The following is a 17272-nucleotide window of genomic DNA, read 5'->3' as shown; positions in this document are numbered from 1 at the left end:
GTGTCACCTGCAGCAGAATTGTAAACAATGATCCTGACCACTTTCCTTACTTAATGATCCTTCAGGAAAAGACTCACTGAGATTTTGCACATCTGGGTTGCTTTGATTTAATTTCACAATGAAACAGTAAATATTTTTCACTCTGTTTTCTTTGTTTTTTTCCTTTCTTCTTTTGCCCCCCCGCCCCTGCTTTGTTTTTCAACTCTGGATTAATTCCAGTTTGCAACACAAGATAAAATGTGTGTATGTGTTTTAATATTTGGCATGTGCTCCGCACTGAAATATCTTTACAGTCTATTTTTCAGCACTCTGGCTATTTGAAATCTTTCAGAACACTACTGAGTATGTCTACTCTTAATTATAGGCACTAATATCTTGTGTACCCATCAAGCCAGCTTCCTTCTATTTTTGGAACAACGTCTACTGTTGTTTAGCCTGGCTGCAGATCAGCTCTGTTGAATAATGAAAGTGTTGTTATTAATCTGGCCTAAGGACTCTCAGACAAGTCATTTGTGTTTTCTCTTGGTGACTGTGGTTTCTGCATGTGATCTTTTGTCTGAGTTGTGCATGCAACCCAGTTTCTAAGACAGTGTTTTAGAGTATGAGTGGCACCTGTCAGTTAAGTCATCCAGACAGTATTTTGGCAATGTTTGTTTCTGTAAGGAAAAACATTTCTGGATTGATTGTCAACCTACCCTCAATTGCACCTGTTTTAGTGCAAGTGCCAAGAAATAAATACTTGCAAAACAGAGCAAAGTTACTTGGGCAGTTGTTTCTATGGCTCAGGAATGAGGAACTTGAAGAAAGCAAGCTATTAAGTGTGGGGAAGGCTGGTGAGTTAACTGTCCAGGATAGATACTGCCTGGCAGTAACTTCTGGAGAAGAAACTCATGGGTCAGTGTGGATCACAATACAGAGACTAAAATCATAGAATGGTCTAGGTTGGAAGGGACCTCAAGGATCATCCAGCTCCAACCCCCTGCCATAGGCAGGGACACCTCCCACTAGAGCAGGTTGCCTTAAACGCCTCCAGGGAGGAAGCACCCACAACCTGCTGATAAGAATGCTTTTGGAAGTGGCACACAATGGAATCCTTTGAAATCTCTGGGGAAATGAACTGTAAATGGGTCAACAAAAGTTTCAACTCGTACTTTGTTCAGCAGAGTCTCTCCTAAGGCTAAAGTAGAAAGTTCTCTGACTGTTTTATGCTACCTGGTAGCTGGATACTAGATTTTCATTGTTCACAAGTCTGAGACTTGGTCAGCTTTGAGGAGTTCTTTCAATATAGCTGTGTCACATGGTTAACTTTATGCTTCCAAGTTGCTGCCAGCTATGTTTGCAAACCTTGGTGGTATCTGTTGATTGTAACAGAAGCATGTCTTCACTGGTTTGGTTGGTCACTGTAGACATGACTTAGCTATGCCAACAAGAAAATTCCTTGCACAAGTGTATGCTGCCTCTCAGCTTAGTTCCCAACAGCCAGAGTATCATAGGAGGCTATATGCTTCTACATTGTCTATGTACAACATTGAAAAGAAATACGTTGAAACTCACAGGGCTCCACCCTTGCCACTGACTAGCAATTGTGTACACTCAACATGATGTGATATTTTTCATCTTCATTCTGTCCAATCTGATTCATTGGCACCATTCAGACCTCAACCTCCTTGCAGCTGCAGCTACAGCAAAACTGAACAGAGCTCTAACACATACATCTGCTTGAGTAACAGTTGTCAGATTCATGCTCAACATGTCTGACTTTATCCACACCAGTGGCCCTTGCATGAATCTGAAGAGACAAATGCCAATGCTAACAGCACATGAAATCCATTTAAAAAACCTTATGACTAACTCAGATTTAAAGTAAATACTGATAGAGGTGGCCAGGCAGTTGTGAGTATCTGATCAATGCCCCAGCACTCTCTATGCTACAAAAGGAGTGTTTTGTCCAGTGCTATAGCATCTTTCTTATTTTGCTTGAAGAGATACAGGTTACTGCATTTTTTATTGGAATAATAACGTTTACAAATGAAAATAATTAGTCTTGCTTAATTTAAGAGCTTCAAAGCAAAACATATATATGCATTGCAAGTTATGTTGTACCATTTATTTTATGTGAGGTTAAATGCAAGTTTTTAAGGTTTAAAATGAAGCATCTCCATTTTCTGAAGCCTTCATAAAGTGGAAAATTATTTTAAAATATAATCCTTAGAAATAATCAGAGGCAGAAAAATTATGTAATTTTTATCTGATGTATGTTAAGACAGATTGGCCTTCATTCAGAAAAAGTATTCTGCCTTATAAAAATACTGAGTTCCACCTACAGAAGTTTTGAAGTTAGATATTAATTAAAAGAACAGTTGAATTTTGTTACTACTCTAAAAACTGAAGTGTTGCCTCAGGCAACTTAATTCCCCTCTGTAAAGTATACTCACATTTGAGGTGTTAGAATTCTTATTTATATAGGTTTAGACACTCCATTTTCATTCAGTTTTTACTGAATTAATAGTCTATCAATCTAGGTGGTAAAACCTGTGTGTCTGATGTTTTACTTCTCAAAGGAATTCCTCCAGACATGTTGTTGGAGTCTCCCTTTTTTTTTTTCTTATTAAAGTGAGGAGCCCATCTAATTTATCAGAGCAGTTACTGATATATTGAATGATTTCATGCAGCACTGTATACATATCTGTGTGTATATATCATAGGATCACAGGATGTCGGGGGTTGGAAGGGACCCAAAGAGATCATCCAGTCCAACCCCCCTGCCAGAGCAGGACCATAATCTAGCTCAGGTCACAGAGGAATGCATCCAGACAGGCCTTGAAAGTCTCCAGAGAAGGAGACTCCACAACCTCTCTGAGGAGCCTGTTCCAGTGCTCTGTGACTCTTACAGTAAAGAAGTTCCCCCTTCTGTTGAGGTGGAACTTCCTGTGCTGCAGCTTACATCCATCACTCCTTATCCTATCACAGGCAGCAAGTGAGAAGAGCCGATGTTGTGTGTGAGTGTGTGTGTGTGTGTCCCCAGCACCCAGCCCTCAGATATTTCTAAACATTTGTCAAATCCCCTCTCAGTCTTCTCTTCTCCAGACTAAAAAGCCCCAGGTCTCTCAGCCTCTCGTCAGGCAGTGCTCCAGTTCCCTAATCATCCTTGTAGCCCTCCACTGGACCCTCTCCAGCAGATCTCTGTCCCTCTTATACTGGGGAGCCCAAAACTGAACACAGTCCTCAAGATGGGGTCTTACCAGGGCAGAGTAAAGGGGGAGGAGAATCTCCCTTGATCTGCTGGACACACTCGTCCTAATACACCCCAGGATCCCATTGGCCTTCTTGGCCACAAGGGCACATTGCTGTCCCATACATAACTTGTTATCCACCAGGACTCCCAGGTTCTTCTCCACAGGGCTGCACTCCAGCAGATCACCTCCCAGCCTCTACTGGTGCAGTTAATTATCAGGTGTAGGACTCTGCACTTGTCCTTGTTGAACCTCATTTGGTTCCTCTGTGTCCAGCTCTCCAGTCTGTCCAAGTCTTGCTGGATGGCCGCACACCCTTCAGCTGTATCAGCGAAGCCTCCCAGCTTGGTGTCATCAGCAAACTTGCTGAGCAGACACTCTGGCCCCTCATCAGTGTCATTGGTGAAGATATTGAACAGCACTGGACCCAGCACTGATCCCTGGGGAACTCCACTATTTACAGCTCTCCAGCTGGACCTGGCACCGTTGATCACCAATCTTTGAACTCTGTCTTGTAACCAGTTCTTAATCAATTTCCATCCCACACTTCCTGAGCTTGCTCACTAGGATGTGATGGAGATGGTGTCAAAGGCCTCACTAAGGTCAAGGTAGACTGCGTCCACTAATCTCCCCGAATCTACCCATTCAGTTATGTCATCATAGAGTGCTATCAGATTAGCCAAGCATGATTTCCCCTCGGTAAATCCATGATGACTACTCCTGATAACTGTCTTCTCTTCTAAGTGCCTTGAGATGCCCTCCAGAAAGAGCCACTCCATTGTTTTTCCAGGGATGGGTAATGCAGGAGAATGGTGAAATCCAGTGTATTCTACAAAGAAATCTAACTTTAGCTGAGAGAGTTTAAATTCAGAGTGTCTAATACAAGCTGTTAGGAGTTTTCTAGGTATTCTGTGGCATCCAATAAGAGAGAAATCTATGAGAGAATCTACAGTATGTGAGCACAAACCCAGAGTCACCTGGGGGTCCCTGTTCTCATCTCACCTGTGAAGAGACAAGCTGTTTCACATTCTCTGAGCCTTTGAATCACCTACATCCAAGATAGCGGAAGAAAGTGTAAACTGACCTTGTAATATTCATTATTGTAAATATTGATTTAGGTTAGACAGTTCTTAGCAAAACTAAGATATAGAGGGGTGGGTTGTGCTGGTTTGAGGCTAATTGGAATGTTTTACTGAAATTAAATCCTTAGCTGTGAGAAGAATTCTGCTGAGAAACACAACTAGTCAAAGTATAGATAGGACACTCCTCACACACTGCTCAGCTCTCAGTTCAGTTCCTTCTTTCTGGCGGTCTGGTCTCTGTGATTGCCTCTGCCTTAACTCTTTAATCCAACCTAACCTTTTTTCCTCTAACCTCCTTGTCATCTTTTTGACATCTCACCTCAGATCTCTCCAGATTCATCACGTGAGATATACAGGGATTGATGTGGTCATTTCTGAAGGGAGGGAAAGAGGGAGGGGGGAGGAGGTTTGGGTCAGGAGCTCTTCTGGGGACTCAGATATTTCTGGGAGGGGTATTGTGTTTCTGTATTACTTTTAACTTGTATATAACTGTAAATATTGTGCGTATATGGATGTATGCTTGTAAATTGTGCTAAGCTGTAAATATAGCTTCATTCCTTAACTTCCAGATAGCTGAGTCTAGTCTGGGTGATTTCAAAAGTGTGGGAGGGTGGGTAACTTCCAAACCATCACAAGTACATAGGGAAGTTCAGCCTTAGGTGTAAAGACTGAAGCAAAGAAGGCATTCAGCAACTCTGCCTTCTCTGCATCCTCAGTTATCAGGGCTGCCTCCTTGTTCAGCAGTGGCTCCACACCTTCCTTATTCTTCCTATTCCTAATGATAGATTTGAAGAAGCCCTTCTTGTTCTGTTTTACTTCCTTTGCTAGTTTCAGTTCTAAAAGGGCTTTGGCCTTCCTTGTGGCCTTCTTACATGCCTTGACTTCTCTATAGTTCTAAGAGACAAATCCCTTCTGTGAATTTTAAGTTTCTTCCTTCCCTGAGATTTCCTGCAGGGGCAACTTGCTCAGCCATAGAGGTCTCATAGCATGTTTACCTGGCTTTTTCACTCAAGGGAACGTGCCTAGCTTGGGCTTGGAGGAAGTGGTCTTTAAAAATGAATCCACTTTCTTGGGCTCCTTTACCCTCCAGAGCCTTAGCCTGTGGGATTTCTGCAAGCATGTCTCTGAAGGGTACAAAGTTAGCTCTGCAGAAGTCCAGGGTTGTAATTCTCCTTGTTGCTCTGATTCTACACTGTATGGTACTAAACTCTACCATGTGATGATCACTTTCCCCATGGCTGTTCCCGACCTTAATGTCCTCAATCAGTCCCATCCAATCTCTCTCCTTCCATCCCGAATTGTACACAGGGGGATGTGTGAATATATTTTGTTAACATTTAATAAAAAATGATATCTACCATGAGTCCAAAGACACTACACACAAAATGGCATCGCGGTGCACAGTATATGTAGAAAGTAGCCAAACGGAGTCTCATATTCAGCTAAATTTCTGGCATTCCCTCTGAGTTCCTTCAAAATCAGTTTCCAAAAGTGAAGGGTTACATGTTTTCAAAAGTGAATGTAAATCTGGATGGACACATTATGGCAATATAAAAGTAATGAGGCTAAATCTGAGTGAAGTTTCAGGTAAACGCCCATGGAAAGTGTTACAAAGCACAGAATGTGTTTGGGTATTGTTTCTGTTCTTCTACTCTAAGGGGTCGTAACTGTAAGTACCAGCAGACAAATGCTTTGGTATGTATGTGAGAAGTCTCACTGCATAAGGCAACTGCTCTGGAGTTTGATGACCGAGTAAAGCCTCTCTGCCTCTGTCAGGCTTCACAAACGACTCTCTCAGGTCTGAGACCCAGCACTGCCTACTTATTTGTCTCCTCTCACTTCAGGTTACGTTGTTGCAGAAGCCAGACTGAAAAGCTAATCTGCTGAAAAGAGCCCAGCATCAGGATGGTGCCAGAGCAGGAAGCTGTGCCTGGGTGATGAAGCGCCACTTGCTCTGCGAAATGAACCCAGGTGAAGAACGCGGTCCGGTGCCTCGGTGCAGCGCATGCTGTGTAAGTCGTTAGCCCATGGCACTGTCAGGAGGCTGCCAGCGCTGTGTGTGCCTTTCGCCGAGTGCATCGTTGGGGCCAGGACTCAGCAGCCAGATGAGGAAACCCGAATGCCTCCTGTTTCATGTCACGACATTTCACAGGACGCGACTCGACAAACCCTCGAGGGCACGAAGCCCCCAGCGCGGCCACCCCCCAGCGCGGCCACCCCAGCGCCGGCGCTCGGGTCCCGCTCCCTGCCCCGCCGGGCGCGCGCGCCCCCTGCCGCCCGCGCGCCCGTCCCGCCGCTGCCCGTCCGCGGTGAGGGCCTCGCCGGCGGCCTGGCTCCTCCCCTCCTCCTCGGGGGCCGGGAAAGCCCCTCAACCAGCCCCTCCGCCTGCCCCCTCCCCCGGGCTCGCTTTCGCCCGCGCTCTCTCAGTGGGATGGAAGTCCCCGGTAATCCTCCTCCGCCGTAACAAGCGGCGGCCCGAATCGATGCAAAATGTTGGGCATGTATGTGCCGGATAGATTTGCCCTGAAGTCGTCAAAAGTGCAGGACGGGATGGGGCTCTACACGGCCCGCAGAGTGAAAAAGGTGGGTGCTGGCCGGGCGAGAGGGGTAACGGCCTGTCCCGGCCCAGCGGGGAGCGGCTGCCACGTATCACAGGAGAGCGAGGCGGCTCCTCCGCCCCTCGCTGCTGCCGGGCTGGAACTTTACCTCGGCTCCGCTGTCTTGGCGCTGCCTCCACTTCCGTCTGCCCCGGCCCCCTCTCTTCAGGGGAGGCACCGCCCGCCACCCCCCCTCAGATAATCCCTAACTTCCCGGTGCCCACAGGGCTGGCGCTTGGGGCGGGAGAGGGCCTGGCGGGCCGGCCGGGCCGGACCACGCCACCGACTACCCTGCCGAGTTAGCGGAGGGTTTTTTCTTTATGGGTTTTAGTATCCTCTGTCGTTTTCAGCTTATTTTTTGTATCTTGAGAGTAAAGCTGCTGTGGACAGGGTCGCCCCTTCGGTTATCGCCTGACTTAAGGCCGCGGGGCGCCTCAGAGACAGAGGTACCTGTCTCATGAAGGATGCCCCTGCGACAGGTCGCAAGCCCCTGTCGCCTCTCTAGTACTAGGGATCGGTGGAATGGGCGATTTAATTAACTGTTTCAGGATGATAAAGGTGGGAAAGATGTAATTCAGCTGCACTGCAGGTCTCACCCCACCCATGTCATGTCTCTTGCCACCTTGTGATTGAAGAGTAGTGTCTTGATTGTCTGAAAACCTGCTTACTACAGTCCAGGTGATATTACTACAGGTGATTTGTTGTTGAAGTAAAGGCATACCTAAAGTTACCCTGCATTAGTATGCACTTGGGTGTATTTTGTATGTTTTACTTGCCATCTTTATTCTGGATGTGCGTTGAGAGGGCTGCCTGGTTTGTCAGCGGGTTCATCAGCAAGGTTTAGACACCATGAGGTAGGGGCCTCTCATTTTTAAGGTGTCCTTGAGTGCTAGTAGGGGAGTGGAAGTGGAACAATTTCATATTGGCTAGCTTGAATTTTTTCCACTGAGAATCTGAATTTGTGTTTGAAAAATTCAGAAGTTCTCAGGGGTTGCTCGGTAGTAGTGTATATTAATCCCTGAACTCTGAAACAGTGAGCTCTAGAGTGAAGCTGACTGAAATCATCATCCACATGGTAGTATCAGTTCTGAATGTCAGTTGAGAGTCTGAATTCTCTTCCTTTTCCCTGCTGTCAATTGAACCATTAGAGCTGCATGTTAGGAAAAATACAGCATTTTCTTGCTTGAGTTACTCCATGTTGCTTTTGAGCTCTACAGGCAAAGTATGTGCTATCAGAAGTCTGCCTGTGCAGCTCTGTCAGTGTGACTGCGTCATAGAGGTCATCCTAGTAAAACTGAAATGTTGCCAGTGTGACATGTATTGTATGTGGAATGCAGAAGGTAAAGACATAGGTAGTTCTAAGATCTCTTTGTGTTCGGAATGTCTAGGGACAGTGTTGCAGGCTTGTCCTGTGCTTGTTCTCAGCATCAGCTGAGAACGTTCACAGCTGCACAGCGTATTGACCTATTTTCACTTTCAATGCTCATGAGGTAAAAGAAGAAGAAACTTTCAGTTTGAATATTAAATCCCAGTATTTTTGAGGCTGGTGTGAGAGGAATTCTGAGTGCATTTGATTAGCAAAATGATAAAGGGTGGTATGAAGATCACCGAGAAGTGAGGGACATTTTGTTTTCCTGGTTTGTTACCTCCACAGGTTTTATTTTAAATACCAGGATTATGGGATTTTTTTTCATTTTGTTGACTGTTTCTAAGAGGAGCGATCTGGAAAGTTTGTCATTCCGCTTTTCCTCTCCACTCTACCTATAGGCAGTCAGTCAAAACTAAGCAAGAGGGAAAACGTGTAGCAGGCTGTTTCTGGAATCATGGAATGTGCCTGGGGGACAAGATCGATGTTTTTATCAGCAAAGATCAATACTTTTGTCGGTGAAAGTACTATTGTTTTTAAAGAAACACTGAAGTTGCCTTTCATTATGTATGTGAAACCTCTAGTATTTAAGCTTTATATTATGTATATATTGCTTTAAGTGCTGTTTTTAAAATACATAGTTTTTCATTCTGAATTGTGCCTAAAGGAACTTATCTGTCTGCCTTCTGGTTTGTAGGGCTTGTTGCTGCATATAAGGACAAGGGAGAGAGGAAAAGAAGTTAGGTCTGCCTAAGAAAAGAAATCCTGTTTAAATAATTAATAAATCCTGCTGTTAGCATGATGTTTGTGAAGGGAAAGAACACCAATACCCAGTACTTTTGGAAGAATGTATCAATGGATGCTTTCACAGCAAGTGTTATGACTAGCAGGTGGTATAGCATTTTAATTTTGCTTACAAAGGCTTGAATTAATTCATAGACACTTGCACACTTGCTCTGTTTTTAAACAAATCTCTCCGTGATCAAAACCTCAATTATTCAGTGTTTTGATTTGTGGCACTTCAAAAAGCACCATTGCAAATAATCTTGCAAATAAATCTAATGTCAACTTTGTTCTTGCCAAGTATTTTACATTTTAGTTAGATGCCTATTGCAAGGTGCTTCCTGAAAATCTTGTAAGAAATTTGACTTGTAAATTTCAGCCTTGTTTGAAATGAAGAAAAATGCTATTTCCTACGGGGGAAATAAATATGTGGAGGAAAGGCATGGTTGTTAGATTCTACAAACTATGGAAAGAATGGGAATGAGCTTGAAATTGAACCCTCAAGGACATGTACCTTCTTGGCATACAGTAGAATGATGAAGGAAAACTGTCCCTTTCCATTTGAAGCTGAAAATGATACCTCTATTGAAGTTTGGTTGTTTACTTGCCTTTATTACTAATGTGTTGTCTTTTATAATTACTGCTTAGGGTGAAAAGTTTGGCCCATTTGCAGGGGAGAAGAGAATGCCTCAGGAACTGGATGAGGACACAGACTGCAGGCTCATGTGGGAAGTGAGTAGTCTGGAGTGACATCATCATACCTAGAAAAAAGTGCTCTCAGAGGTTTTTATTGTAACAAATCCTTCCCCCTCTTTTTGCTAGCTTAAAGATATGATAGCTAGGGAATACTTTATGCAAATAGATGCTTTTAAATCATGCTTTGTGGATGGTTGGAGCATGAAAAATATGAAGTCAAGCAAAACACAAAAGTGTAACAACAATGGGAAAAATAATTAAAATGTGTGAAAATAATAAGTAAATAATTTGAATATGTAAAGATAATTATGTTACCAAGACACTGATTTATGCTGATCAACAGCAGAATGAGGGCCCTGGTTGTTCTGGTGGATAACAAGTTAACTATGGGACATCAGTGTGCTCTTGTGGCCAAGAAGGCTGATGGAATCTTCGGGTGTATTAGGAAGAGAGTGTCCAGCTGATCAAGGGAGGTTCTCCTTCCCCTCTGCTGTGCCCTGATGAGACCCCATCTTGAGAATTTTGTTCAGTTTTGGGCTCCCCAGTTTAAGAGGAACAGGGATCTGCTGGAGAGGGTCCAGCAGAGGGCTGTAAGGATGACTAGAGGACTGGAGGGCATGTCTTATGAGGAGAGACTGAGGGACCTGGGGCTTTTTAGTCTGGAGAAGAGAAGGCTGAGAGAAGATTTAATAAATATTTTTAAATACCTGAGGGCTGGTCAGGAGTTGGGGGGACAGGCTCTTCTCACTTGCTGCCTGTGATAGGACAAGGAGTGATGGATGTAAGCTGCAGCACAGGAAGTTCCACCTCAACAGAAGGGGGAACTTCTTTACTGTAAGGGTTGCAGAGCACTGGAACAGGCTCCTCAGAGAGGTTGTGGAGTCTCCTTCTCTGGAGACTTTCAAGGCCTGTCTGGATGCTTTGCTTTGTGATCTGTGCTAGATTGTGTGGTCCTGCTCTAGCAGGGAGGTTGGACTCGATGACCTCCTTGGTTCCCTTCCAACTCCTAATATCCTGTGATCCTGTGAACAGGTGTCAGCTCCTAGCTTCCTTCAGCCACAGGTTAAAACATTTCTTGCCATGACAGTTGTCCTAGGGTTTGGCAGTTGTGTACATGAAGTTCTTAAATTTTATTATCTTTGTAATGCAATATGCAGTAGTTAGATTTTTGGGCAGACAAAGGCATAAAGAGTTTCAGTACGTTCTAAACCTTTTATGTATATTAGGTGGCAGCAGTAGTTTATATACTAGATGTTGTATTTAGGTTCTCAACCCATCCTAGTCCCTGTCATAGCTGTACTTGCCTATAGCAAAGGTCTGAGTTTATTAGTTGAGGAGTTTAACTGAAAAATACATGGAATAACAGTGTCTTCTTGTTGTAAACACCTGCTTTTTTTGTGCTTCTGTTCCATATTTGTAATCTTCTACTGTAATTCTTTAAGCAGAATTCCTCCATCCAACCCCCAGTCAAGCAGTTTCTATTGAATGCATATTAGTCCTGTTTTACACAGGACTAATGCCCTACTTGCTCGTCTTGTTATGGTTAGAGGTGGAAGAACAACTGTTACTTTTGTGTGGCACTGTACAAAAAAGTGCTTGTGTTTGACATCTGGCTTAAAGCATTATCTGTGCATTTATTACAAAATAGATGTTTATTTCAAAAAACCTCTGGATTAGTGTTGCTGAGCGGCTTATAAAGAAAGTGTAGTATGGATTTAGTCTTAGGAGAGGTATAACTAACCTACCCAATGGAACAGTGAGCAACAGAGTGCAAAAAGTACACTTCATTAAACCCATACTCAAGACAAGTGGCACAATATTCCCAAATAAATGTTAATTCAAGGCCATGAACTCTGTGTCTTTGTTTTCCCTCTTATTGTTTTTTTACCCCTTTGTTTCCTTTATTTGTACAGCGTGCACCTGAAATATCCTTCTGTAGAGAGAAGGTGTGGACAATTCATTCTTTTGGTTACGGACTTAGAGCAACCAGTTTCATCTTCTTTGTGCACAACTGAAAACAAATCACAATGTGCTTTTTGTTACATGTTTGGTGAATACAGTACATGTTAATATACCCTGGCTCACTTGCTTTTTCATGTTGTTTCTGCAAGTTAATTTTAAAACAGTAAAATACTTGAGCTAGAGCAAGGTTTTCAGAAGGGATGGTGAGTGGATTATAGTTTTTTGGAAAGCCATATGATTTTTCCAGATTCTCATTGCTGATGATTAAATGAGAGTTATCTGTTTCTGAAAGACAAAAGAGGCAAGTACATGTATTTATTGATGACACGTAATGTGACTCCATCAACAGCAAACCAGAATGAGTATTTTATGAGCTGTTTTAAAACCACTTCATATTATCTTATTGTAACCTATTTTTGAGAGCCTTGAAAAGATTCCTGCATACCAGATTTTGTGACTTCCTGAATGTTTGAACCCAAGTTGTTCGTGTCTACTGAAGTTGATCTGAACATGAGCTTTATAATATAATTTAAATCATACTGAGAGCAGTCTTAAGCTGAAAATCAAGACCAGAAATGCAGAAAGTTAAAAGTTGAGCCATGCAAGTAGATAGTTATGCCAGAGACTGTGGGAGGTAGTCACAGCAACTGGCCAAGTTTGTGCATAGTCAGCTCTACCAAAGATATGAAAACTAATTAATTTGAAGGCTAAAGCTTGACCTCAGTTATATGCAGTCAAAAAATGTGTTTTTAGAGAGGAGTCTTTTAGAAAGAAGTTTAAGTAGTAGAGGTGTTTTGTAAGTCAAATCAGAATGAACATTAGTGAAACATTTCTTGGTATGTGATGCCTGGGATCTGAGCTTTGATTTTTGTGGAATAGTTTTCTGCAAGGAAGCTTACCACAAGAATTTATCATTGTGCCGAGTTGTGGTCTGTTCTGATCAAGTTATTTATTTTTTTTTCCCAAAAGCAGCATTGTGAGTTGGCATCTTTAAGACATCATGCTGAGACAGAATTTTACACATTGTTTTCTTTTGGTCTTCGGGAAAACATGTATTTGGTCCAGTGATTTTATTAAAGTTCTGAGAATGTTAGCATTTGTCTTTAAACATAGCAGAATGCCATTAGTCTGCCTGTAACTTGCATAGTTTTGAAGAAACCAAAGATTTAAAGACTTAGACTTGCTCATTCAACAGATTCCAGAGGACTGGAGGTGGAGAGTATCTTTAATCTTAGTCTTACTTTTGTGAAGAACTACATGCTGAAATACTTTGACAAGCGATATGAAAGAAGAGGAGACTCAGGGGGGACCTCATTGCGGTCTACAACTAACTGAAGGGAGGCTGTAGCTGGGTGAGGGTTGGTCTCTTCTTCCAGGCAACCAGCAACAGAATGAGGGGACACAGTCTCAAGTTGTGCCTGGGGAGGTCTAGGCTGGATGTTAGGAGGAAGTTGTTGCCAGAGAGAGTGATTTGCCATTGGAATGGGCTGACCAGGGAGGTGGTGGAGTCACTGTCCCTGGAGTTGTTCAAGAAAAGCCTGGATGAGGCACTTAGTGCCATGGCCTAGTTGATTGGATAGGGCTGGACTGGAGGATAGTGGTTAGATGATCTTGGAGGTCTCTTCCAACCTGGTTGATTCTATGATTCTATGAAAGGGAAAAAAGGTAAACCTGTTGTAATCATATAGTTAGGGGAGGGGGGAAAACAACCCAAAAATCAGGAAAATGATCAAATGGCTTTGTGCTTTTTCTTTCTTTCTGTTGAAACGCCCACCTCCCCATTAATCCCTCAATCTGCACACTAAATTGCATGTTGTTATAGTTAAGTATGCAGCTAGTTGCTGGTGATGAATTGAGAGTTTTATTCTTATTCTTTAGCATCCCAGTAGCACCTTGATTACACCCTGATACTGCTTTGTTGGTCTATGTTACACAATTGCTGTACCAAGCATACTATTTATTGGAAGAGGCAATAGAAGAATAATCTTTAGGCATTACAAGTTCACAGAAAGTTTTGCCTCTGGAGGCTCAGATGTTCCTTTACAAAGGGAAGATTTCTGTTTAGTTAATTTTCTTTATTGTCCTTTAGCAAGAAAGTGGCATTCGTTTCACTGCTGTTGGATTGTGGCAAGTGTATACTTTTGGTGTTGACTTTGGCAAATGTTGAAACAGGGAGGGCTGGAAAGATTTAGTCCTTCAAATAGTCTGACATACCGTGAAGAAATGTTGGTCAGAATTGGATGGCACATAGTATGCTGTGTAATGCTGAATGTTACATATTTCAGGTTTGGTTTCTGTCTATCTGCCAAGATTATATTTTCTTCATTGTTATATTGAAACCAAGAGAAGAGACACAGACTGGAAACCAGTCTTTCAATGGGAGTTAATAGTCATGATTATTTTTATGACAAAATTAAACGAACTTACATTTCTACTTCTTAACGCTCATCACTTTTACAGTGACAATTATTTCCAGTTAAATAAGCCTGTCTAAAAATTAGTGAAGGCAACAGAAAATCTGCTATTGGCTACAACCAGTCTTAGATCAGAACTTTAGTGTTTCGGAGCGAGGTATGAGTAGCCAAGCACTTTAAGCTAGTGATGATACGTGTTTTAAATTGTTTTGTCTTTGATATCTTGCCTGTAAAATGTGGTTCTGGCATAGGAAGGCTTATACATACAATATATTAAGTTGAATTATGTTCTGAATTTCATAATAAAATAAATCTTAACAGTTCTGTGTTTGCTCTCAAGATGAATGTTAATATTAGACATCTAGCTTTTAGCAATGTAGTCTTTATTTTTTCTATATGAAGACTACCTTCCCAGTCATTACTCCTCATAGTATTTACATTTATTTGTCTTTTTTTTGTGTGTGTGAATCTGTTTATTTTTCAAAAATGTTTTTGGGTTTCTCACTTCTTGGACAAATGCATCTGAATGAGTTTTTATACAAGTTGCATTTAAAGTAGCTTTTGCTACTTGAGTGAGACATTGATGCCCTATCTCAGTTGCAAGTTTGTGTCGTTGATTTTCAGTTTTGTTAAATTAATCCTGGCTGGGCTAGATAGGTGTCCAAAATAGTTATGAATAGCCTTACCAGTTGGTTTGTTTAAATTTCATCAACACCTCCTTCAAAGATTGATTTAATCATCTTTATTCATGTTAAGTGTGTGAGTTTGTGTAAATTTTGGTGATGGTTGCAACAGACACTGTAATGATACTTGGATTTTGGTCACAAGATGAATCTGCTCCTGACTGAGAATGCTAGCCTTGCATCGGCAGTTATGTGACTTATTTTTAGATGTCAGAAAACAGATGTTGATAGGTTGAGGTGCAAGTATTCTAATCCAAGCTTGTTAAAAAAGATCACACATGATTTGCATAAGGTGATTTGAGTATCCTTGCAGTGAACATTAAGTTCAACCTTTTTTGGGTTTACAGAGTGTTAGCAGAAGTCTAGGAATGAGCTTTTTGAAAGGTTGTGTCTCTGACAAGGTCATATAACATCAAGCACCAGAAGGAGCTTCATTAACGTGAAAACCTGCTACTTTAGAGTTTGACTGAAGAAAAAAGTCACATGCTGGCTGTCCCCCAATATTTCTTAGTAAGTAAGCCAGTCGACAGTTGCTGCTTCAGGTTTCCTTTGCAAGTGTTGCTCTACTACAGCTGTGTCTAAATGAGAGTTTCTGCTCTGCAGTGAACTCTGATGCAGGCCTGAATCTGAGGATGCAGAAGTATTGCATCTAGCTGTTTTATACTATTAACAGTAAAAATCATGTTTCCCGCTAATCAAAAAGATGCAGTGCAGGAAACAATAATTTTTTTAACATGATTGTCTGAATGATCATAGATTTTTACATTTATAAATGTTTAGAAAATGGTTTCCAGAAAGTGAGTAGTAGGTTTACTGCCTATAGCAGAGATAACCATCTGCTGGTTTTCAGTGAGATTTTCTTTCTTCTTCTCTTGCCAGTTGTGCATGGTAGAGTGTTTGCAGTTGCACTCATGAGAATTTTAAAGTAGGATATATGACAACGGTGGATGTGCTTTGAATATCTGGAGATAATTTTGTTCAGTGTAGAAGTCTACAGATGGAGTAGTGCATGTTGTGATGAGCATTACAAGCAGCTTAAGCATCATCTAAGCCTATGTAGGGTTTTGTATGAGAGCTTGTACAATGACTAGTGATGTGGGTTTTTTTCCACATACTTGTCTAGTGACATGGTGTTTGTAAATGTGGCATATCTAGGTGAAGTCCCAATTTACTGTGTGTGGAAGGGAATGTTGGGTATTTAATCTTACTGTGAAGTCAGTTATTTCTATGTGTCTTCTAATAATTTTATTTGGTGATCATGCCACAGAGCAGAAGGATTACTGAGGCACTTTAGTGGGCTGTTATTGGAGGGAGCACCCTTTTGCATATGTTTCAAACTTCATTTAGATTTGTTACTAATTCACTATTGATGATACTTTTAGGTGCACTTATTTTCAATGGAAAATGTAGAGTCTAGCTGTTTATTTCATTTAACTACATCATAACTATCTTGTACTAACTTAGAGTTTGAGAAATCTTTTTGCAAAGCAAGAGCTGGTCTTTTTCCTGGTTTATTTGTTTAAAATATTGATTATGTTTGTGATTGACTGCCATGATGCTTAAAGATTGGTTGTCCATTTAGGAAACTCACCTATTCGTGCAAACAGAGGAAAAGGAGTGGTAAATGTCAGTAGTGTAGTTCATGTTAAGCACAGTGTTCTGACTGCTTTTCTTCCTCACATCTGTGTATATGAAACAGCATTATTTCTTTGAGGTGAAAAGTGTAATAGAAAATATAGCACATCTGTAAGGGATTTATTGTATTATTTTATCAATAGTTTCCTTATGTGTTAAGTCTTGTCTTTGTGTTTGGTGTCTCTATGGATTAGCAGAGACTGAAAAAGCACAACTGAGATGATCATGTATCATTGAAATGAATAGAAATTCTTACATAATTTAAGGATCATGCAAATGAAGATGAGGAATGGATGAAAAGTTTGATACTGTCTGTGTCACATATGCTTTTTACGAGAGGACTTTGATTGCTTTTCTTTCCAGCTCAAATCAAGATGTGATTTAAGCCTTTACAGCACCTACACAGTGGGCTTCTGGAGTCCATACTTTGGTAGCTAAATCACAAAGCCATTAATTTGACTTCATTTAGTCAGAGATACTTATCTGCAGTGTTAATTATTTTAATTCAGAGTGAAGTCCTGCTTTGTGGGTTACCTGCTTAGGATTGTATTTTTGTGTGAAGTTGGAGCTTGCTTTTATGGTTTGATCGCACTAATTCTGCCTACATTTCTAATAAAAGCAATAGTTCCAATAACCAGCAGGCATAGCTTCTCAAGGAGACTCCTCTGCTCAAGTACGGCCACCTAGTGCCAGGTGCCCGTGACAGGTGTTGAGTGTCTGAATCTCTGAGAATGGAAACTACACAACCTGTGTGGGAAGCCCATTGCAATGCTTAGTCTTAGGTGATGATTCCAGGTGTGTTTATGTAGGTTTGACACTTC

The 17272-nt window shown here is 41.7% G+C and overlaps 1 protein-coding gene across 4 annotated transcripts in view; it reads left to right on the top strand.

Moving 5' to 3' along the window:
* The first annotated feature begins 6648 nt into the window (after positions 1-6648).
* PRDM5 (PR/SET domain 5) overlaps positions 6649-17272 on the top strand; it is a 63153-nt gene continuing 52529 nt past the window's right edge. For all 4 annotated transcript variants that reach the window (XM_064149900.1, XM_064149899.1, XM_064149898.1 and 1 more), the window contains exons 1-2: positions 6649-6898; positions 9710-9793. In XM_064149900.1, coding sequence (XP_064005970.1) covers positions 6806-6898; positions 9710-9793 — 177 coding nt within the window. In that variant the 5' untranslated portion in view covers positions 6649-6805. The remainder of the gene's footprint in view (positions 6899-9709; positions 9794-17272) is intronic.

The sequence above is a fragment of the Pogoniulus pusillus genome, chromosome 10 (assembly GCF_015220805.1).
Source record: "Pogoniulus pusillus isolate bPogPus1 chromosome 10, bPogPus1.pri, whole genome shotgun sequence".
Classification (NCBI taxonomy): Eukaryota; Metazoa; Chordata; class Aves; order Piciformes; family Lybiidae; genus Pogoniulus; species Pogoniulus pusillus.
The sequence above is the reverse complement of the archived record's forward strand: the minus strand, read 5'-3'. Positions and strand labels throughout refer to the sequence as shown.